This window comes from Ranitomeya imitator, chromosome 1 (genome assembly GCF_032444005.1).
Source record: "Ranitomeya imitator isolate aRanImi1 chromosome 1, aRanImi1.pri, whole genome shotgun sequence".
NCBI classification, from domain to species: Eukaryota; Metazoa; Chordata; class Amphibia; order Anura; family Dendrobatidae; genus Ranitomeya; species Ranitomeya imitator.
This window is the reverse complement of record NC_091282.1, coordinates 1175934199-1175957703: the sequence shown is the minus strand read 5'-3', so window position 1 is coordinate 1175957703 and position 23505 is coordinate 1175934199. Positions and strand designations below refer to the sequence as shown.

The following is a 23505-nucleotide window of genomic DNA, read 5'->3' as shown; positions in this document are numbered from 1 at the left end:
AGGGCTAGGGTTAGGGCTAGGGCTAGGGTTAGGGCTAGGGTTAGGGCTAGGGTTAGGGCTAGGGCTAGGGTTAGGGTTAGGGCTAGGGTTAGGGCTAGGGTTAGGGCTAGGGTTAGGGTTAGGGCTAGGGTTAGGGCTAGGGTTAGGGCTAGGGTTAGGGTTAGGGTTGGGGCTACAGTTAGGGTTGGGGCTAAAGTTAGGGTTAGGGTTTAGATTACATTTACAGTTGGGAATAGGGTTGGGATTAGGGTTAGGGGTGTGTCAAGGTTAGAGGTGTGGTTAGGGTTACCGTTGGAATTAGGGTTAGGGGTGTGTTTAGATTAGGGTTTCAGTTATAATTGGGGGGTTTCCACTGTTTCGGCACATCAGGGGCTCTCCAAACACGACATGGCGTCCGATCTCAATTCCAGCCAATTCTGCGTTGAAAAAGTAAAACAGTGCTCCTTCCCTTCCGAGCTCTCCTGTGTGCCCAAACAGGGGTTTACCCCAACATATGGGGTATCAGCGTACTCAGGACAAATTGGACAACAACTTTTGTGGACCAATTTCTCCTGTTACCCTTGGGAAAATACAAAACTGGGGGCTAAAAAATAATTTTTGTGGGAAAACAAAAAGATTTTTTATTTTCACGGCTCTGCGTTATAAACTGTAGTGAAACACTTGGGGGTTCAAAGTTCTCACAACACATCTAGATAAGTTCATTGAGGGGTCTAGTTTCCAATATGGGGTCACTTGTGGGGGGTTTCTACTGTTTAGGTACATTAGGGGCTCTGCAAACGCAATGTGACGCCTGCAGACCAATCCATCTAAGTCTGCATTCCAAATGATGCTCCTTCCCTTCCGAGCCCTCCCATGCGCCCAAACAGTGGTTCCCCCCCACATATCGGGTATCAGCGTACTCAGGACAAATTGGACAACAACATTTAGGGTCCAATTTCTCCTGCTAACCTTGGAAAAATACAAAACTGGGGGCTAAAATATAATTTTTGTGGAAAAAAAATATTTTTTATTTGCATGGGTCTGCGTTATAAACTGTAGTGAAATACTTGGGGGTTCAAAGCTCTCACAACACATCAAGATGAGTTCCTTAGGGGGTCTACTTTCCAAAATGGTGTCACTTGTGGGGGGTTTCTACTGTTTAGGTACATTAGGGGCTCTGCAAACGCAATGTGACGCCTGCAGACCATTCCATCTAAGTCTGCATTCCAAATGGCGCTCCTTCCCTTCCGAACCCTCCCATGCGCCCAAACGGTGGTTCCCCCCCACATATGGGGTATCAGCGTACTCAGGACAAATTGGACAACAACTTTTGGGGTCCAATTTCTCCTGTTACCCTAGGGAAAATACAAAACTGGGGGCTAAAAAATAATTTTTGTGGGAAAAAAATTTTGTTTTATTTTTATGGCTCTGCATTATAAACTTCTGTGAAGCCCTTGGTGGGTCAAAGTGCTCACCACACATCCAGATAAGTTCCTTAGGGGGTCTACTTTCCAAAATGGTGTCACTTGTGGGGGGTTTCAATGTTTAGGCACATCAGTGGCTCTCCAAACGCAACATGGCGTCCCATCTCAATTCCTGTCAATTTTGCATTGAAAAGTCAAACGGCGCTCCTTCCCTTCCGAGCTCTCCCATGCGCCCAAACAGTGGTTTACTGCCACATATGGGGTATCAGCGTACTCGGGACAAATTGGACAACAACTTTTGAGGTCCAATTTCTTTTCTTACCCTTGGAAAAATAAAAAATTGGGGGCAAAAATATAATTTTTGTGAAAAAATATGATTTTTTATTTTTACGGTTCTGCATTATAAACTTCTGTGAAGCACTTGGTGGGTCAAAGTGCTCACCACACCTCTAGATAAGTTCCTTAGGGGGTCTACTTTCCAAAATGGTGTCACTTGTGGGGGGTTTCAATGTTTAGGCACATCAGTGGCTCTCCAAACGCAACATGGCGTCCCATCTCAATTTCTGTCAATTTTGCATTGAAAAGTCAAACTGCGCTCCTTCCCTTCCGAGCTCTCCCATGCGCCCAAACAGTGGTTTACTGCCACATATGGGGTATCAGCGTACTCAGGACAAATTGGACAACAACTTTTGAGGTCCAATTTCTTCTCTTACCCTTGGAAAAATAAAAAATTGGGGGCAAAAATATAATTTTTGTGAAAAAATATGATTTTTTATTTTTACGGTTCTGCATTATAAACTTCTGTGAAGCACTTGGTGGGTCAAAGTGCTCACCACACATCCAGATAAGTTCCTTAGGGGGTCTACTTTCCAAAATGGTGTCACTTGTGGGGGGTTTCAATGTTTAGGCACATCAGTGGCTCTCCAAACGCAACATGGCGTCCCATCTCAATTCCTGTCAATTTTGCATTGAAAAGTCAAATAGCGCTCCTTCCCTTCCGAGCTCTCCCATGCGCCCAAACAGTGGTTTACTGCCACATATGGGGTATCAGCGTACTCAGGACAAATTGGACAACAACTTTTTGGGTCCAATTTCTCCTGTTACCCTTGGTAAAATAAAACAAATTGGAGCTGAAGTAAATTTTTTGTGTAAAAAAGTTAAATGTTCATTTTTATTTACACACATGCTAGCCACCTTAGGGAGAGACCCAAGTTGGGCTAAATGTAGCGGGACGAAAGAGACCGAAAAGCCCTCTACTTAAAGGAAATACATAGTGGATGCTTTCCTGAAACGGAAAGTACTTGCAAGCAGCATAATACAAAGAATAGCTGGTTTACCCAGAATCCTTTGCAGTAGGCGGAGCTATGCAAATCATCTCTTTCCACCCCAGTCTAATCCACAGCGCTTGGAACCGCCAAGCGTGCAATGCTGCGGATTAGTTTCTAAATTTACACAGCCAACCTAAGGTGGCTAGCATGTGTGTATCGCTTGCTCACCGAGCCCCACTCCATACAGCCAACCAATTCCAGCCCTGTGCTGATGAGGGCCTAAAGCCCGAAACACGTGTCCACAGGTAGGAATTGGTTGGCTGTGTAAATTTAGAAACTAATCCGCAGCATTGCACGCTTGGCGGTTCCAAGCGCTGTGGATTAGACTGGGGTGGAAAGAGATGATTTGCATAGCTCCGCCTACTGCAAAGGATTCTGGGTAAACCAGCTATTCTTTGTATTATGCTGCTTGCAAGTACTTTCCGTTTCAGGAAAGCATCCACTATGTATTTCCTTTAAGTAGAGGGCTTTTCGGTCTCTTTCGTCCCGCTACATTTAGCCCAACTTGGGTCTCTCCCTAAGGTGGCTAGCATGTGTGTATCGCTTGCTCACCGAGCCCCACTCCATACAGCCAACCAATTCCAGCCCTGTGCTGATGAGGGCCTAAAGCCCGAAACACGTGTCCACAGGTAGGAATTGGTTGGCTGTGTAAATTTAGAAACTAATCCGCAGCATTGCACGCTTGGCGGTTCCAAGCGCTGTGGATTAGACTGGGGTGGAAAGAGATGATTTGCATAGCTCCGCCTACTGCAAAGGATTCTGGGTAAACCAGCTATTCTTTGTATTATGCTGCTTGCAAGTACTTTCCGTTTCAGGAAAGCATCCACTATGTATTTCCTTTAAGTAGAGGGCTTTTCGGTCTCTTTCGTCCCGCTACATTTAGCCCAACTTGGGTCTCTCCCTAAGGTGGCTAGCATGTGTGTATCGCTTGCTCACCGAGCCCCACTCCATACAGCCAACCAATTCCAGCCCTGTGCTGATGAGGGCCTAAAGCCCGAAACACGTGTCCACAGGTAGGAATTGGTTGGCTGTGTAAATTTAGAAACTAATCCGCAGCATTGCACGCTTGGCGGTTCCAAGCGCTGTGGATTAGACTGGGGTGGAAAGAGATGATTTGCATAGCTCCGCCTACTGCAAAGGATTCTGGGTAAACCAGCTATTCTTTGTATTATGCTGCTTGCAAGTACTTTCCGTTTCAGGAAAGCATCCACTATGTATTTCCTTTAAGTAGAGGGCTTTTCGGTCTCTTTCGTCCCGCTACATTTAGCCCAACTTGGGTCTCTCCCTAAGGTGGCTAGCATGTGTGTATCGCTTGCTCACCGAGCCCCACTCCATACAGCCAACCAATTCCAGCCCTGTGCTGATGAGGGCCTAAAGCCCGAAACACGTGTCCACAGGTAGGAATTGGTTGGCTGTGTAAATTTAGAAACTAATCCGCAGCATTGCACGCTTGGCGGTTCCAAGCGCTGTGGATTAGACTGGGGTGGAAAGAGATGATTTGCATAGCTCCGCCTACTGCAAAGGATTCTGGGTAAACCAGCTATTCTTTGTATTATGCTGCTTGCAAGTACTTTCCGTTTCAGGAAAGCATCCACTATGTATTTCCTTTAAGTAGAGGGCTTTTCGGTCTCTTTCGTCCCGCTACATTTAGCCCAACTTGGGTCTCTCCCTAAGGTGGCTAGCATGTGTGTATCGCTTGCTCACCGAGCCCCACTCCATACAGCCAACCAATTCCAGCCCTGTGCTGATGAGGGCCTAAAGCCCGAAACACGTGTCCACAGGTAGGAATTGGTTGGCTGTGTAAATTTAGAAACTAATCCGCAGCATTGCACGCTTGGCGGTTCCAAGCGCTGTGGATTAGACTGGGGTGGAAAGAGATGATTTGCATAGCTCCGCCTACTGCAAAGGATTCTGGGTAAACCAGCTATTCTTTGTATTATGCTGCTTGCAAGTACTTTCCGTTTCAGGAAAGCATCCACTATGTATTTCCTTTAAGTAGAGGGCTTTTCGGTCTCTTTCGTCCCGCTACATTTAGCCCAACTTGGGTCTCTCCCTAAGGTGGCTAGCATGTGTGTATCGCTTGCTCACCGAGCCCCACTCCATACAGCCAACCAATTCCAGCCCTGTGCTGATGAGGGCCTAAAGCCCGAAACACGTGTCCACAGGTAGGAATTGGTTGGCTGTGTAAATTTAGAAACTAATCCGCAGCATTGCACGCTTGGCGGTTCCAAGCGCTGTGGATTAGACTGGGGTGGAAAGAGATGATTTGCATAGCTCCGCCTACTGCAAAGGATTCTGGGTAAACCAGCTATTCTTTGTATTATGCTGCTTGCAAGTACTTTCCGTTTCAGGAAAGCATCCACTATGTATTTCCTTTAAGTAGAGGGCTTTTCGGTCTCTTTCGTCCCGCTACATTTAGCCCAACTTGGGTCTCTCCCTAAGGTGGCTAGCATGTGTGTATCGCTTGCTCACCGAGCCCCACTCCATACAGCCAACCAATTCCAGCCCTGTGCTGATGAGGGCCTAAAGCCCGAAACACGTGTCCACAGGTAGGAATTGGTTGGCTGTGTAAATTTAGAAACTAATCCGCAGCATTGCACGCTTGGCGGTTCCAAGCGCTGTGGATTAGACTGGGGTGGAAAGAGATGATTTGCATAGCTCCGCCTACTGCAAAGGATTCTGGGTAAACCAGCTATTCTTTGTATTATGCTGCTTGCAAGTACTTTCCGTTTCAGGAAAGCATCCACTATGTATTTCCTTTAAGTAGAGGGCTTTTCGGTCTCTTTCGTCCCGCTACATTTAGCCCAACTTGGGTCTCTCCCTAAGGTGGCTAGCATGTGTGTATCGCTTGCTCACCGAGCCCCACTCCATACAGCCAACCAATTCCAGCCCTGTGCTGATGAGGGCCTAAAGCCCGAAACACGTGTCCACAGGTAGGAATTGGTTGGCTGTGTAAATTTAGAAACTAATCCGCAGCATTGCACGCTTGGCGGTTCCAAGCGCTGTGGATTAGACTGGGGTGGAAAGAGATGATTTGCATAGCTCCGCCTACTGCAAAGGATTCTGGGTAAACCAGCTATTCTTTGTATTATGCTGCTTGCAAGTACTTTCCGTTTCAGGAAAGCATCCACTATGTATTTCCTTTAAGTAGAGGGCTTTTCGGTCTCTTTCGTCCCGCTACATTTAGCCCAACTTGGGTCTCTCCCTAAGGTGGCTAGCATGTGTGTATCGCTTGCTCACCGAGCCCCACTCCATACAGCCAACCAATTCCAGCCCTGTGCTGATGAGGGCCTAAAGCCCGAAACACGTGTCCACAGGTAGGAATTGGTTGGCTGTGTAAATTTAGAAACTAATCCGCAGCATTGCACGCTTGGCGGTTCCAAGCGCTGTGGATTAGACTGGGGTGGAAAGAGATGATTTGCATAGCTCCGCCTACTGCAAAGGATTCTGGGTAAACCAGCTATTCTTTGTATTATGCTGCTTGCAAGTACTTTCCGTTTCAGGAAAGCATCCACTATGTATTTCCTTTAAGTAGAGGGCTTTTCGGTCTCTTTCGTCCCGCTACATTTAGCCCAACTTGGGTCTCTCCCTAAGGTGGCTAGCATGTGTGTATCGCTTGCTCACCGAGCCCCACTCCATACAGCCAACCAATTCCAGCCCTGTGCTGATGAGGGCCTAAAGCCCGAAACACGTGTCCACAGGTAGGAATTGGTTGGCTGTGTAAATTTAGAAACTAATCCGCAGCATTGCACGCTTGGCGGTTCCAAGCGCTGTGGATTAGACTGGGGTGGAAAGAGATGATTTGCATAGCTCCGCCTACTGCAAAGGATTCTGGGTAAACCAGCTATTCTTTGTATTATGCTGCTTGCAAGTACTTTCCGTTTCAGGAAAGCATCCACTATGTATTTCCTTTAAGTAGAGGGCTTTTCGGTCTCTTTCGTCCCGCTACATTTAGCCCAACTTGGGTCTCTCCCTAAGGTGGCTAGCATGTGTGTATCGCTTGCTCACCGAGCCCCACTCCATACAGCCAACCAATTCCAGCCCTGTGCTGATGAGGGCCTAAAGCCCGAAACACGTGTCCACAGGTAGGAATTGGTTGGCTGTGTAAATTTAGAAACTAATCCGCAGCATTGCACGCTTGGCGGTTCCAAGCGCTGTGGATTAGACTGGGGTGGAAAGAGATGATTTGCATAGCTCCGCCTACTGCAAAGGATTCTGGGTAAACCAGCTATTCTTTGTATTATGCTGCTTGCAAGTACTTTCCGTTTCAGGAAAGCATCCACTATGCATTTTTATTTAAACATTCCAAAAATTCCTATTAAACACCTGAAGGGTTAATAAACTTCTTGAATGTGGTTTTGAGCACCTTGAGGGGTGCAGTTTTTAGAATGGTGTCACACTTGGGCATTTTCTATCATATAGACCCCTCAAAATGACTTCAAATGAGACGTGGTCCCTAAAAAAAAATGGTGTTGTAAAAATGAGAAATTGCTGGTCAACTTTTAACCCTTATAACTCCCTAACAAAAAAAAAAATTGGTTCCAAAATTATGCTGATGTAAAGGAGACATGTGGGAAATGTTACTTATTAAGTATTTTGTGTGACATATCTCTGTGATTTAATTGCATAAAAATTCAAAGTTTGAAAATTGCGAAATTTTCAAAATTTTCGCCAAATTTCCGTTTTTTTCACAAATAAACGCAGGTACTATCAAAGAAATTTTACCACTATCATGAAGTACAATATGTCACGAGAAAACAATGTCAGAATCACCAGGATCCGTTGAAGCGTTTCGGAGTTATAACCTCATAAAGGGACAGTGGTCAGAATTGTAAAAATTGGCCTGGTCATTAACGTGCAAACCACCCTTGGGGGTAAAGGGGTTAAGGCACGTCAGGGGCTCTCCAAATGCGACATGGGTTCCGATCTCAATTCCAGCCAATTATGCATTGAAAAGTCAAATGGCGCTCCTTCCCTTCCGAGCTCTGCCATGCGCTCAAACAGTGGTTTATCCCTATATATGAAGTATCAGCATACTCAGGACAAATTGCACATCAACTTTTGGGGTCCAATTTATCCTGTTACCCTTGGGGAAAAAAATTGGGGGCAAAAAGATCATTTTTTGTGAAAATTAATATGAAATTTTTTTTACGGCTCTACATTATAAAATTCTGTGAAGCACTTGGAGGTTCAAAGTGCTCACCACACATCTAGATTAGTTCCTTAGAGGGTCTACTTTCCAAAATGGTGTCGCTTGTGGGGGTTTCCACTGTTTAGGCACATCAGGGGCTCTCCAATCGTGACATGGGCTCCGATCTCAATTCCAGCAAATCTTGCATTGAAAAGTCAAATGGCGCTCCTTCCCTTCCGAGCTCTGCCATGTGCCCAAACAGTGGTTTACCCCCACATATGGGGTATCGGCGTACTCAGGACAAATTGTACAACGACTTTTGTGGTCCAATTTCTCCTGTACCCTTGGTAAAATGAAACAAATTGGACCTGAAGTAAAAATTTTGTGAAAAAAAAGTTAAATGTTCAATTTTTTTTTAAACATTCAAAAATTTCCTGTGAAGCACCTGAAGGGTTAATAAACTTTTTGAATGTGGTTTTGAGTACCTTGAGGGGTGCAGTTTTTAGAATGGTGTCACTTTTGGGCATTTTCTGTCATATAGACCCCTCAAAGTCACTTCAAGTGTGAGGTGGTCCGTAAAAAAAAATGGTTTTGCAAATTTTGTTGCAAAAATGAGAAATCGCTGGTCAACTTTTAACCCTTATAACTCCCTAACAAAAAAAAATTATGTTTCCAAAATTGTGCTGATGTAAAGCAGACATGTGGGAAATGTTGATTATTAACTATATTGTGTGATATAACTCTTTAATTTAAGGGCATAAAAACTAAAAGTTTGAAAATTGCTAAATTTTCATAATTTCCGACAAATTTTTGTTTTTTTCACAAATAAATGCAAGTCATATCAAAGAAGTTTTACCACTTTCATGAAGTACAATATGTCACGAGAAAACAATGTCAGAATCACCAGGATCCGTTGAAGCGTTTCAGAGTTATGACCTCATAAAGTGACAGTGGTCAGAATTGTAAAAATTGGCCCTGTCACTTAGGTTAAAACAGGCTTTGGGGTGAAGGGGTTAAAGAGTCTTGCCATGACTACAGCATGTGTTAGGCTCTTTAATGGGTTGATACTGATTTTTAGGATTATAATTTTCAACGGGTGGCACTAGAGACCCCAGAAGCAGATAATTTTCCATCAAACAATATCATCAGGGAGGCATCTGACTGGGTCTAAATTTATTGTGTCTCAGAACAACGACCGCACACATACAGTCAATGTCAATAACAACTATATTCCGTGTACAGAAGAATATGGAGTCCTGGAATTGATGAGATGATCCCCACAGTCAAGATCTCAAAATCATCGTGTTTGTCTGGCAGTATATGAAGAGACAGAAGGATCTGCACAAGCGTCATACACAGAAGATCTGGGGTTAGTTCTCCAAGATGTTTGGAACATCTAGAAGAATTGATTCTTTGCTGCAGTTTTGAAGACAAATATTGATAAGATTTAGATTTCTCTTTTTTTCAATCATTTTGTATTTAATTGATTGCTAAAAAGCATCTAATAACATTTCTATTTTTTAATTGCATTCTTACTCTACAGCATATTTTCCACCCACACCTGCCTAGAACTTTTGCACAGAACTGTATGGTAATAATGCGATAATGATACGCTGCTTGTCTGATACAGAACGGCAGTGATCTCTGTATGTACTAATTAAAGTTATAGGATAAGCAACTGTAGTCAATAATTTTTTGGATGAAATGTGGCAGATGCCGTAAATTACTGTAAATTAATTACATTTATTAATGAAGATATCCAGCTGACAAGCTGAGGTGAAGCATCAATGAACAAATCATTCTGCACGCAGTAAGAGGCAATTGGCAGCACAATTAGCGAATTACCAAAAATGACTGGAGCCTCTCACAACAGTAAATAAAGATGATGCTCACAGCTGCCAGAATGAGTTACGTTCGCAGAAATCCTCAGCTCGTAGTGTCTCTGATGTACATGATACATGATGATTAGTGATAAGCGAGCGTCCTCAGGTAAGGTGTTACCAGACCATGCTCAGGTGCTGAGAGTCTTCGCCGTGCTCGAATACTATGTTCGAGTCCCCGCAGCTGCATATTCCGTGGCTGTCCAACAGCCGCAACACATGTATGGATTGGCTAACAAACAGGCAATCCCTCCATGTGTTGCAGCTGTCGAACAGCCGCGAGACATGCAGCCGCGGGGACTCGAACATATTATTTGAGCACGGCGAAGACTCTCAGCACCTGAGCATGGTCTGGTAACACCTTACCTGAGGACGATCGCTTATCACTAATGATGATAGCTTCTTACTAATCTTTAACTCCTTCCATAACTGGCCATTTTTCATTTTTTGTACTTTTGTTCAATTCCTCCACTGCTTCCAAGAGCCGTAACTTTTGCATTCTTCCATCTACGTCAGGGGTGTCAAACTGCATTCCTCGAGGGCTGCAAACAGGTCATGTTTTCAGGATTTCCTTGTACTGCACAGGTGATAATTTAATCACCTACACAAATAATGAGTTGGTGATTAAATTATCACCTGCGCAGTACAAGGAAATCCTGAAAACATGACCTGTTTGCAGCCCTCGAGGAATGCAGTTTGACACCCCTGATCTACGTAGTCGCACAAGAACTTATTTATCCCTTTACGAGTTGTAGCTTTGAACAAAATCATTCACATTATCATATATTGTATTGAACAGGGGAAAAAAACCCTTTCACAGTTGGGTTTCATTGTGCAGTGAAAGCGACCTGACATATGAACAGGCTAGTGCAATAACCGCGTAAAACAAAGAAATTCAAAACTTAAAAAAAAATGGTTTGTATCGCCATTTTATGTAACCTGTAATGTTATATTTACTTGGATGGACCTGTGTGAGAGGTATTTTTTATTTCCAGATCCAGACATTGTCGGTTTTTTTTTTTGTTGGGGGGGGGAAAGGGGGGTGAGCCACATACATTGTGTTGATTAATTTTTTTTTTAATTTTTGGGAGGAGGTGCTAGGACCAAATAACAGTAATTCAGTAATTCTGACTTTTTGTTTCTTTTTCAATGTTAAATAATTTTATATTTTGATAGATTGAACTTTTATAGGTGTAATGATAACAAATGTTTGTTTTTTTAATTTATTTTCATTGGGAAAATAGGGGTGATATACCGTATGTTGATATGTTTTTATTATTTCAATATTTTGTAAACATTTTTTAATACATTTTACGTTTTAGTTTAGTCCTCCAAGGGACTTGAACCTGCAATCGTTTGAGTGCGTGTACTATATACTGCAATCCTAAGGTATAAGGTGCAATAGATATGGTAGAATTGCTGATCTCCTATGAAACCCAGCCTGTCTTCGAGTTTTATAGGAGTACCAAGATGGCGACAGTGGGGATCTTCAATAGGCCCTTGGCTGCCATAACAGTCCGTTGACTCCCTATGACCTTCTTATGGAGGACCAGTGAGATCTGAAGCTTTTGGGTTAGAACAACCTATGTTGGGATGACTTGAATGATGACGGTCTGTTTGGGACACTTTGAGGAACACAAAATATCAATGTGGCAAAAAAGTAAGAATTTCAGGATGATATACAAGACACTAATATAATATTCAATAAATGATGAATATGGTGGTTCAGAGTCTGTGCTGCCCAAGGTTCAAAGGTACGATTTCAGACAAGTGGTTGTGGTTTGTTCCTCATGAAGAGGTTTCAAAACCTTGAAACGCGTTGACATACTAAACCGCCTTAATGTTTCACTTTGGTGTGTGATCGTTCCTTTGAACCTTGGGCAGCGCGGACTCTGGACCACCGCCCTCCTCATTTATGGCATCATATCTCATTGGTGGTCCAGCAGCATCCATTACATGCTTCTATAGGCATTCAATCACAACTCCATCTGTTAAGCGTACGTATAATATTTTATATCACTTGGTTATCAGATAAGACACTGTTTGCACTTTTTTGTCTTTCCAGTTTTACTATTTTGTTTTACTATTATAACATTTTCACCTCTCGTGGAGTTGGCTTGGTGGTCAGCACAGAGGACCTGGGTTCAGGTCTACGCCATAAGTAACATTGCAGTTTTCACAGTCTCCCAGTTCTTTTTTAGGAGGAACATAGTGCCCCTTTGCTTCACATTTCTGGGTTGACATCTGACCAAGGGCAATAATTATTATTATTATTTATATAGCACCATTGATTCCATGGTGCTGTACATGAGAAAGGGTTACATACAAGTTACAGATATCACTTACAGTAAGCAAACTAACAATGACAGACTGACACAGAGGGGCGAGGACCCTGCCCTTGTGGGCTTACATTCTACAGGATGGTGGGGATGGAGACAGTAGGTCGGGGGTTGCAGCAGCTCCGGTGTTGGTGAACCTATATTTGCACGTTCTCATTTTTGCATGACTTTCTTCCCACTCTCCAAATACACATTTATAGGGAATTTAGATGATGAGCCCCCCAGTATTTTTATCACACTTTCCATCCAATTGTCCTATGCATTTGTGTATTTACTTGCCTGAAATAGGAATTATATTGTAAGCCCGGTGGGGTCCACAGCCAATTTGAGTGATTACAATCTGTGTACATTGCTACAGAATATAACAGCGTTATAGAAGCAATGGAATATAAATGAAGTGTCCACAAAACTCATAAATCTTGCACAACTGTCTGAATTCACTTTACACAATATCAGCTTCTAGGTACTTACCCTGAGGTAGTTGAGGGTGAAGTTGGTTAGACCCATCCTAGTTATATTTTTGGAGAGCTGCTCTAACACCTGGGGGTCTGGTGCCTGTATATACAAGACATGAATTACAATACACAAACTGATAAGTCCGCCAAGGAAAATTCACAGAGTTGCATTCTCTATTACATTACTGACCTGAATAGAAGTAAAACAAAGGAGAATCACAATGTATAATCCATAGAAGCATCGACACCGCAGTGGAAATTCAATATATATATATATTGTATACTAATTTCTATCATGATCACTAGTATTTTAGACTTTCCATGTACTTTCTAGGCTAAATATGAAGGCATTTGAGTGGTGAATGGTGCTCAGAACTCTAAGGAATATGTAAGTCTTTATAGTACTATTTCATTCATTTCTATTATTTAAGGGGATATTTATTGCTGGTGAAATACCAGTATGTGGTCTGCAGTCATAAAACAGCTAAGAGGAGCAGAAAGATGATGTAGGTACTGATAGGTGATAGAGGAGGAGCTCCTCATCTAGCTCTTTCCCCTAGCCTCTACATAGAATATTATCAGCACCAACCACCATCTTCTATCCTTGTGATGTAACAATCTGTCTTCACCGAAGACAGATTTTACCTGTCAATTGAGCCTATTGAAAATGAAAGTTTAGTCTAGTAGGTGAAAAAAGGCAGATTTCTCAGATAAGATATATTACACAGTTTATTTTTTTTTCATGTGAATTATTGATTCTATGCATTTTAAGAAAGACTAATTGACCCACTCAATATCCAAAAGACTCTAGACGCTGAAAAAAATAATTCTGGGGTATCTGTTATGATAAGGTAATTCAGTACCACAATGGACATAGAGGTCAGAGCACATACAGTGACCTGACAATAACCCAAAAACATAGAACGAGCTCTGAGACGTGGGAACTCTGCTGACCGCAATCCCTAATCCTCTCCAACCACACTAGAGGCAGCCGTGGATTGCGCCTAACGCTCCCTATGCAACTCGGCACAGCCTGAGAAACTAGCTAGCCTAAAGATAGAAAATAAGCCTACCTTGCCTCAGAGAAATACCCCAAAGGAAAAGGCAGCCCCCACATATAATGACTGTGAGTTAAGATGAAAGACAAACGTAGAGATGAAATAGATTTAGCAAAGTGAGGCCCGACTTTCTGAACAGAGCGAGGATAGGAAAGGTAACTTTGCGGTCAACACAAAACCCTACAAAAACCACGCAAAGGGGGCAAAAAGACCCTCCGTACCGAACTAACGGCACGGAGGTACACCCTCTGCGTCTCAGAGCTTCCAGCAAGCAGGAAAAAAAAATAGACAAGCTGGACAGAAAAAAACAGCAAACAAAATAGCAAAGCGGAACTTAGCTATGCAGAGAAGCAGGCCACAGGAACGATCCAGGAGGAAACAGGTCCAATACTAGAACATTGACTGGAGGCCAGGATCAAAGCACTAGGTGGCGTTAAATAGAGCAGCACCTAACGACCTCACCACATCACCTGAGGAAGGAAACCCAGAAGCCGCAGTACCACTTTCCTCCACCAATGGAAGCTCACAGAGAGAATCAGCCGAAGTACCACTTGTGACCACAGGAGGGAGCTCTGCCACAGAATTCACAACAGTACCCCCCCTTGAGGAGGGAGGGAGGGGTCACCGAACCCTCACCAGAGCCCCCAGGACGACCAGGATGAGCCATATGAAAGGCACGAACAAGATCGGGAGCATGGATATCAGAGGCAAAGACACAGGAATTATCTTCCTGAGCATAACCCTTCCACTTAACCAGATACTGGAGTTTCCGTCTTGAAACACGAGAATCCAAAATCTTCTCCACAATATACTCCAACTCCCCCTCCACCAAAACCGGGGCAGGAGGATCAACAGATGGAACCATAGGTGCCACGTATCTCCGCAACAATGACCTATGGAATACGTTATGTATGGAAAAAGAATCTGGAAGGGTCAGAGGAAAAGACACAGGATTAAGAACCTCAGAAATCCTATACGGACCAATGAAACGAGGTTTAAACTTAGGAGAGGAAACCTTCATAGGAATATGACGAGAAGATAACCAAACCAAATCCCCAACACGAAGTCGGGGACCCACACAGCGTCTGCGATTAGCGAAACGTTGAACCTTCTCCTGGGACAAGGTCAAATTGTCCACTACATGAGTCCAAATCTGCTGCAACCTGTCCACCACAGTATCAACACCAGGACAGTCCGAAGACTCAACCTGCCCTGAAGAGAAACGAGGATGAAACCCAGAGTTGCAGAAAAACGGCGAAACCAAGGTAGCCAAGCTGGCCCGATTATTAAGGGCGAACTCAGCCAAAGGCAAAAAGGACACCCAGTCATCCTGATCAGCAGAAACAAAGCATCTCAGATATGTTTCCAAGGTCTGATTGGTTCGTTCGGTCTGGCCATTAGTCTGAGGATGGAAAGCCGAGGAAAAAGACAAGTCAATGCCCATCCTACCACAAAAGGCTCGCCAAAACCTCGAAACAAACTGGGAACCTCTGTCAGAAACGATATTCTCTGGAATGGCATGTAAACGAACCACATGCTGGAAGAACAATGGCACCAAATCAGAGGAGGAAGGTAATTTAGACAAGGGTACCAAATGGACCATGTTAGAGAAGCGATCACAGACCACCCAAATGACTGACATCTTTTGAGAGACGGGAAGATCTGAAATAAAATCCATAGAGATATGTGTCCAAGGCCTCTTCGGGACCGGCAAGGGCAAAAGCAACCCACTGGCACGAGAACAGCAGGGCTTAGCCCGAGCACAAATCCCACAGGACTGCACAAAAGAACGCACATCCCGCGACAGAGATGGCCACCAAAAGGATCTAGCCGCTAACTCTCTCGTACCAAAGATTCCAGGATGACCAGCCAACACCGAACAATGAACCTCAGAGATAACTTTATTCGTCCACCTATCAGGGACAAACAGTTTCTCCGCTGGGCAACGATCAGGTTTATTAGCCTGAAATTTTTGCAGCACCCGCCGCAAATCAGGGGAGATGGCAGACACAATTACTCCCTCTTTGAGGATACCCGCCGGCTCAGATAAACCCGGAGAGTCGGGCACAAAACTCCTAGACAGAGCATCCGCCTTCACATTTTTAGAGCCCGGAAGGTACGAAATCACAAAGTCAAAACGGGCAAAAAACAGCGACCAACGAGCCTGTCTAGGATTCAACCGCTTGGCAGACTCGAGATAAGTCAAGTTCTTATGATCAGTCAAGACCACCACGCGATGCTTAGCTCCTTCAAGCCAATGACGCCACTCCTCGAATGCCCACTTCATGGCCAGCAACTCTCGATTGCCCACATCATAATTTCGCTCAGCAGGCGAAAACTTCCTGGAAAAGAAGGCGCATGGTTTCATCACCGAGCAATCAGAACTTCTCTGCGACAAAACAGCCCCTGCTCCAATCTCAGAAGCATCAACCTCGACCTGGAACGGAAGCGAAACATCTGGTTGACACAACACAGGGGCAGAAGAAAAACGACGCTTCAACTCTTGAAAAGCTTCCACAGCAGCAAAAGACCAATTGACCACATCAGCACCCTTCTTGGTCAAATCGGTCAATGGTTTAGCAATACTAGAAAAATTGCAGATGAAGCGACGATAAAAATTAGCAAAGCCCAGGAACTTTTACAGACTTTTCAGAGATGTCGGCTGAGTCCAATCATGGATGGCTTGGACCTTAACAGGGTCCATCTCGATAGTAGAAGGGGAAAAGATGAACCCCAAAAATGAAACCTTCTGAACACCAAAGAGACACTTTGATCCCTTCACAAACAAAGAATTAGCACGCAGGACCTGAAACACCGTTCTGACCTGCTTCACATGAGACTCCCAATCATCCGAGAAGATCAAAATGTCATCCAAGTACACAATCAGGAATTTATCCAGGTACTCTCGGCAGATGTCATGCATAAAGGACTGAAACACTGATGGAGCATTGGCAAGTCCGAATGGCATTACTAGATACTCAAAATGGCCCTCGGGCGTATTAAATGCAGTTTTCCATTCATCGCCTCGCTTAATACGCACAAGATTATACGCACCACGAAGATCTATCTTGGTGAACCAACTAGCCCCCTTAATCCGGGCAAACAAATCAGATAACAACGGCAAGGGGTACTGAAATATAACCGTGATCTTATTTAGAAGGCGGTAATCTATACAAGGTCTCAGTGAACCATCCTTCTTGGCTACAAAAAAGAACCCAGCTCCTAATGGCGACGATGACGGGCGAATATGCCCCTTCTCCAAGGACTCCTTCACATAACTCCGCATAGCGGCGTGCTCAGGCACAGATAAATTAAACAGTCGACCTTTTGGGAATTTACTACCAGGAATCAAATCGATAGCACAGTCACAATCCCTATGCGGAGGTAGGGTATCGGACTTAGGCTCATCAAATACATCCCGGTAATCAGACAAGAACTCTGGAACCTCAGAAGGGGTGGATGACGAAATAGTCAGAAATGGGACATCACCATGTACCCCCTGACAACCCCAGCTGGACACAGACATGGATTTCCAATCTAATACTGGATTATGGACTTGTAGCCATGGCAACCCCAACACGACCACATCATGCAGATTATGCAACACCAGAAAGCGAATAGCCTCCTGATGTGCAGGAGCCATGCACATGGTCAGCTGGGTCCAGTACTGAGGCTTATTCTTGGCCAAAGTCGTAGCATCAATTCCTCTCAATGGAATAGGACACTGCAAGTGCTCCAAGAAAAACCCACAACGCCTAGCATACTCCAAGTCCATCAAATTCAGGGCAGCGCCTGAATCCACAAATGCCATGACAGAATACGATGACAAAGAGCAGATCAAGATAACGGACAGAAGAAATTTTGACTGTACCGTACCAATGGTGGCAGACCTAGCGAACCGCTTAGTGCGCTTAGGACAATCAGAGATAGCATGAGTGGAATCACCACAGTAGAAACACAGCCCATTCAGAAGTCTGTGTTCTTGCCGTTCAACTCTGGTCAAAGTCCTATCACACTGCATAGGCTCAGGTTTAAGCTCAGGTAATACCGCCAAATGGTGCACAGATTTACGCTCATGCAAGCGTCGACCGATCTGAATGGCCAAAGACATAGACTCATTCAGACCAGCAGGCATAGGAAATCCCACCATGACATCCTTAAGGGCTTCAGAGAGACCTTTTCTGAAAATAGCTGCGAGAGCACCTTCATTCCATTGAGTGAGTACGGACCACTTTCTAAATTTCTGACAATATACCTCTATCTCATCCTGACCCTGACACAGAGCCAGCAAATTTTTCTCTGCCTGATCCACTGAATTAGGTTCATCGTACAGCAATCTGAGTGCCAGGAAAAACGCATCGATATTACTTAATGCAGGATCTCCTGACGCAAGAGAAAATGCCCAGTCCTGAGGGTCGCCATGTAAAAAAGAAATAATGATCCTAACTTGTTGAACTGGGTCACCAGAGGAGCGAGGTTTCAAAGCCAGAAATAGTTTACAATTATTTTTGAAACTCAGAAATTTAGTTCTATCTCCAAAAAACAAATCAGGAATAGGAATTCTCGGTTCTAACATAGAATTCTGAACCACAAAGTCTTGAATATTTTGTACTCTTGCCGTGAGCTGATCCACACATGAAGACAGACCTTTAATGTCCATCGCTACACCTGTGTCCTGAACCACCCAAATGTGTAGGGGAAAAAAAAGGCAAAACACAGTGCAGAGAAAAAAAATGGTCTCAGAACTTCTTTTTTCCCTCTATTGAGAATCATTAGTACTTTGGGCCTCCAGTACTGTTATGATAAGGTAATTCAGTACCACAATGGACATAGAGTTCAGAGCACATACAGTGACCTGACAATAACCCAAAAACATAGAACAAGCTCTGAGACGTGGGAACTCTGCTGACCGCAATCCCTAATCCTCTCCAACCACACTAGAGGCAGCCGTGGATTGCGCCTAACGCTCCCTATGCAACTCGGCACAGCCTGAGAAACTAGCTAGCCTGAAGATAGAAAATAAGCCTACCTTGCCTCAGAGAAATACCCCAAAGGAAAAGGCAGCCCCCACATATAATGACTGTGAGTTAAGATGAAAAGACAAACGTAGAGATGAAATAGATTTAGCAAAGTGAGGCCCGACTTTCTGAACAGAGCGAGGATAGGAAAGGTAACTTTGCGGTCAACACAAAACCCTACAAAAACCACGCAAAGGGGGCAAAAAGACCCTCCGTACCGAACTAACGGCACGGAGGTACACCCTCTGCGTCCCAGAGCTTCCAGCAAGCAGGAAAAAACAAATAGACAAGCTGGACAGAAAAAAACAGCAAACAAAATAGCAAAGCGGAACTTAGCTATGCAGAGAAGCAGGCCACAGGAACGATCCAGGAGGAAACAGGTCCAATACTAGAACATTGACTGGAGGCCAGGATCAAAGCACTAGGTGGAGTTAAATAGAGCAGCACCTAACGACCTCACCACATCACCTGAGGAAGGAAACCCAGAAGCCGCAGTACCACATTCCTCCACCAACGGAAGCTCAAAGAGAGAATCAGCCGAAGTACCACTTGTGACCACAGGAGGGAGCTCTGCCACAGAATTCACAACAGGTACCAAAAAGTAGGTAACAATGCCAAAAAGGTAAAAAAAAATATTAGGTATTTACCTCCGATTTTGCAGTCAATTTAGTGGAATAGTTTGGATGGAGTTTAGATTGTCAGTCTTCATAAACGGAAATAGGAAAATTCAGAGGGTACAGTATCTGTTGTTTTAGTTTGAGCTCAGGACCAAGACCTTAAGCATTATACGTAGCAATTATATAGGTTCCTAATTTGTAATTTAATGAGGTACTTACGTGCATGGCGAGTATGCTGCGAGGTACTAATTCTCTGTATTGTCTAATGGTAAAGTGCCATGTCTTAATTCTCATGAGATCATCAAATGTGAACTCCAGGATGAGGCGACCTTCAGTGCATACCTAGGAGGAGGAACAAAAGGAACATTTACTTCCATGATTGCCAAGTGCTGCCAAGAAAAGATGACAATAATATTGGAATGTTATGGTCTTTTCTTGGCAAACCACTGGTTGCTTATTAGGCAAAGACCAAAGAGAGGGGATCATACTCCAGCTAGTTCTGCAGACAATATGGTCAAATCAGGTTAAATTTTCCATAATAGAATTTATCTTAAAACTAAAATCTTAAAGTCTTTTTTGTTTTCCTTCTGACCATTAAGCATAATATTGGACTCATACTTCCTGTTCTGTACAGAACGCTTTTCAGCAGTTCTCTTATTCAAGGCTGGATAACAACAAAGGGTTGCACCTATAGTATACTGTACATACACACAGTGCTCAGCATGAATGAGGACACCCCCTTTAAAAAGTAAGATTTTAATTAATATAATTAATATATCGCTGAAGACAAGGACAATTTCCAAAATTTTTACAAGGTTACGTTTCAGGCATTTAGAAAAAGTGCAGATCTACCAAGGGTACTGAGTGATGGTGGATTCTTATCTTTCAATATAGAGCAGCACATCTGTGAATTCATGATACCATCAATAAAATGCAGCTCCCCAACACCAGTAGCACGAATGCAGCCCCACGTGAGGACACTGTGACCACCATGTTTCACTATAGGCACCATGCATTTTTTTAATTAATTTTTCTAAATGCATGGTGCCTACAGTGAAACATGGTGGTGTCAGTGTTCTTAATTGGGGCTGCATGAGAGCTGTCGGTGTCGGAGAGCTACATTTCATTGATTGTATCATGAATTCACAAATATACTGCTCTATTTTGAAAGAGAAGATGCTGCCATTACTCTGTGTCTTTAGTAGATGTGCACTTTTCCAACATTACAATGATCCAAAATACACGTCTAATGCCACTGTTGCATTTCTGAAGAGGAGCAGGGTGAAAGTGGTTCAGTGAACAAGTGTCTTCTGATCTGAACCCAACTGAACATCTATGGGGAATTCTGAAGAGACAAGTTGTCATCACTCTCCATGCAGCATTCATGATCTGAAAGAGGCCATTCTTGTGGAATGGATAAAGATTGATGTTGCAATATGTTGTCAGCTAGTGTTAGGACTGGCGGAACGCACCAAGTATAAGGTGTAATGGTATTAGGTGCGTTCGCCGTCCGAGGTCCACCGTGCAGGTGAAAACCCTGCTGCTAGTAGAGACGGACGAGATGGCGGTACAATATGAATACACACTTGTGTTAACTTCACCCAGTGTGAAGGAAGCGAACCCTGTTGAGTCACAGGGCCGCGGTACCGCACCAAGAGAATATATTTTAGAGGCACGAGAGTGCGTGCGCTGCCGCACTGGCGGACGCCACTAACCACCCAGGCTTGGGTTAGGAAAGCGCAGAGAAAGCGCACGGCGCCGCACTGGCGGTCACAGCAATAAGACGCTGTAATGTGTGTACCGTGCTAGGTAGCAATCACCCACCTTCCGCGAGCAGTCATACAATAGGGAGGGGATTTTAAAGAACGACTTTCACTCACAACACACACACATTTACAAAAGACAATACTAGCGCATGGCCGTGCGGCCATGCGAGGCTTAAATAGCTGCAGCATGTTTAGGACCTTCCAAAGAAGGACCAATGGAGTGCTGCAGCACCTGAGCATGTGACCCTGGATCTCCCACTGAGAGATCTCGCCCTGGGCATGCTCAGAGTGCAAAGCAGGATTTAGTCCTAGCAGCTACAAGGACCTTAGCTGCAGTATCTGATCATGTGACCCTCGATCTCCACTGAGAGATCTTACTCTGGGCATGCTCAGAATGTGAAAAGCAGGACTTAGCCCCAGAAGCGTCCGCTCGCCGCTGCCCAGCAATGACTTCAATGGGAGAAGCAGGAAACGCAGCAGTAACTCTAAGCACAGAGTCAGACTGAGCGAGACGCTGGGATCGACGTCTCCGCTGAGCAAGCTCCACTGCGGCAGGAGAAGAATGGGAGACCGCAGCGGAGATGGCCCGAGATTCCCCCTGTGCAGAGGCAGGAACTCGACCCCTAACATTACCCCCCCCCTCTAGGGCCCCCCCTCCTTGGGCCTCGCTACGTTCGAAGGCAGCAATGAGCTGCGGAGCCTGAATGTGCTCAGCAGGCTCCCAGGACCTGTCCTCAGGGCCATAACCCTTCCAATCCACCAAATAGAATTTTTTACCACGTACCACCTTGTACCCCAAAATAGCGTTCACCTCGTAATCATCCGTAGACGAACCCGATGTCCCGGCAGATGACTCAGAAAGCCGGGACATGTATACGGGCTTAAGGAGGGACACATGAAAGGTGTCGGTGATACCAAGGCGTGGAGGAAGGGCCAGACGGTAGACCACAGGATTAACCTGTTCGAGGACCTTGAAGGGACCCAAGTAGCGAGGTGCAAACTTAGTGGACTCTACACACAGCCTGATGTTACGGGCGGAGAGCCACACTAAATCGCCAGGAGCAAAGGTCGGGGCAGGGCGCCGATGTGCATCGGCGGAGGACCTCATTCTCTCCTTTGAGGCCCGAATGGCATCCTGAGTGCGGTCCCAAATGTCCCGTGCCCCCACTGCCCAGTCTGCCACCCTGGAGTCAGCAGAGGACACGGGCATAGGCACAGGAACCCGCGGATGCTGGCCGTAATTAAGGAGGAAAGGAGTCTGACCAGTGGAGGCTACAGCGTTATTAAAGGCGAAGTCTGCCCATGGTAATAAAGATGCCCAGTCATCCTGCCTGGCAGAAACAAAATGTCATAGATATGTGACCAGAGTCTGATTGGCCCTCTCTACCAACCCATTCGTCTCGGGATGATATGCGGAAGAGAGATTTAACTCAATGCTGAGAAGACGACAAAGCTCTCTCCAGAACCGAGACGCAAACTGGGGACCCCGGTCACTGACAATTTTGTCTGGCATGCCGTGTAGGCGGAAGATGTGTCTTATGAACAACGCTGCCAAGGCCCGTGCAGAAGGTAACCGTGGGAGCGGCACCAAATGCACCATTTTCGAGAAATGATCGGTAATAACCCAAATGACGGTACAGCCGCGAGACTTGGGCAAACCCACTACAAAGTCCATCCCGACCATCTCCCAGGGCCTGTCTGCCACCGGCAAGGGATAGAGTAACCCAGACGGCCGTTGTCGAGGAGACTTATTTTTGGCGCATGAGACACACGCCAGAACGTAATCTCTGACATCTCGGAGCATATGCGGCCACCAGTACGTCCTCGCCAGCAGCTCAGATGTCCTTTTTGTCCCAAAGTGTCCACCCACCCTGGAGGAATGAGCCCAAGAGAGAACCTCCGGTCGCAAATTTATGGGCACAAAAGTCTTGCCCGGAGGCACAGACTCAAGCGACACCGGAGCCACGGTTCTCAAGCTCTCAGAAGGAACAATAAGCCGAGGCTCTCCTTCCTCCTCCTCAGATGACACAACAGAGCGAGAAAGGGCATCAGCTCGAATGTTCTTCTCCCCAGCGAGATAATGGAGGGTGAAGTGGAATCGGGAGAAGAATAAGGACCATCTGGCCTGGTGAGAATTTAGCCGCTGGGCTGTTTGCAAATATAGCAAATTTTTGTGGTCTGTGAAAACTTGAAAGGGAAAACGAGCCCCCTCCAAGAGATGTCTCCACTCTGAGAAAGCCAATTTCATCACTAGCAACTCCCTGTCCCCGATGGAATAATTCCTCTCCGCTGGTGTGAAGGTCTTGGAGAAGAAGAAGCACGGATGCTTCCGACCTTGAGCATCTTTTTGGAAGAGGACTGCTCCAGCACCAACGGAAGAGGCATCCACCTCCATTATAAACGGCTTATTGACATCGGGACGATGTAGGATGGGAGCGCTAGCAAAATGAGACTTAGTAGAAGAAAAGGCCCTGGAGACCTCTTCAGACCACACTTTGGGATTTGCTCCC

The 23505-nt window shown here is 44.9% G+C and overlaps 1 protein-coding gene across 2 annotated transcripts in view; it reads right to left on the bottom strand.

Moving 5' to 3' along the window:
- Positions 1–23505, bottom strand: part of LDB2 (LIM domain binding 2) — a 569407-nt gene that overhangs the window by 79251 nt on the left and 466651 nt on the right. For both annotated transcript variants that reach the window (XM_069744698.1, XM_069744700.1), the window contains exons 4-5: positions 19449–19571; positions 12553–12636 (exon numbers count right to left, since the gene is read on the bottom strand). In XM_069744698.1, coding sequence (XP_069600799.1) covers positions 12553–12636; positions 19449–19571 — 207 coding nt within the window. The remainder of the gene's footprint in view (positions 1–12552; positions 12637–19448; positions 19572–23505) is intronic.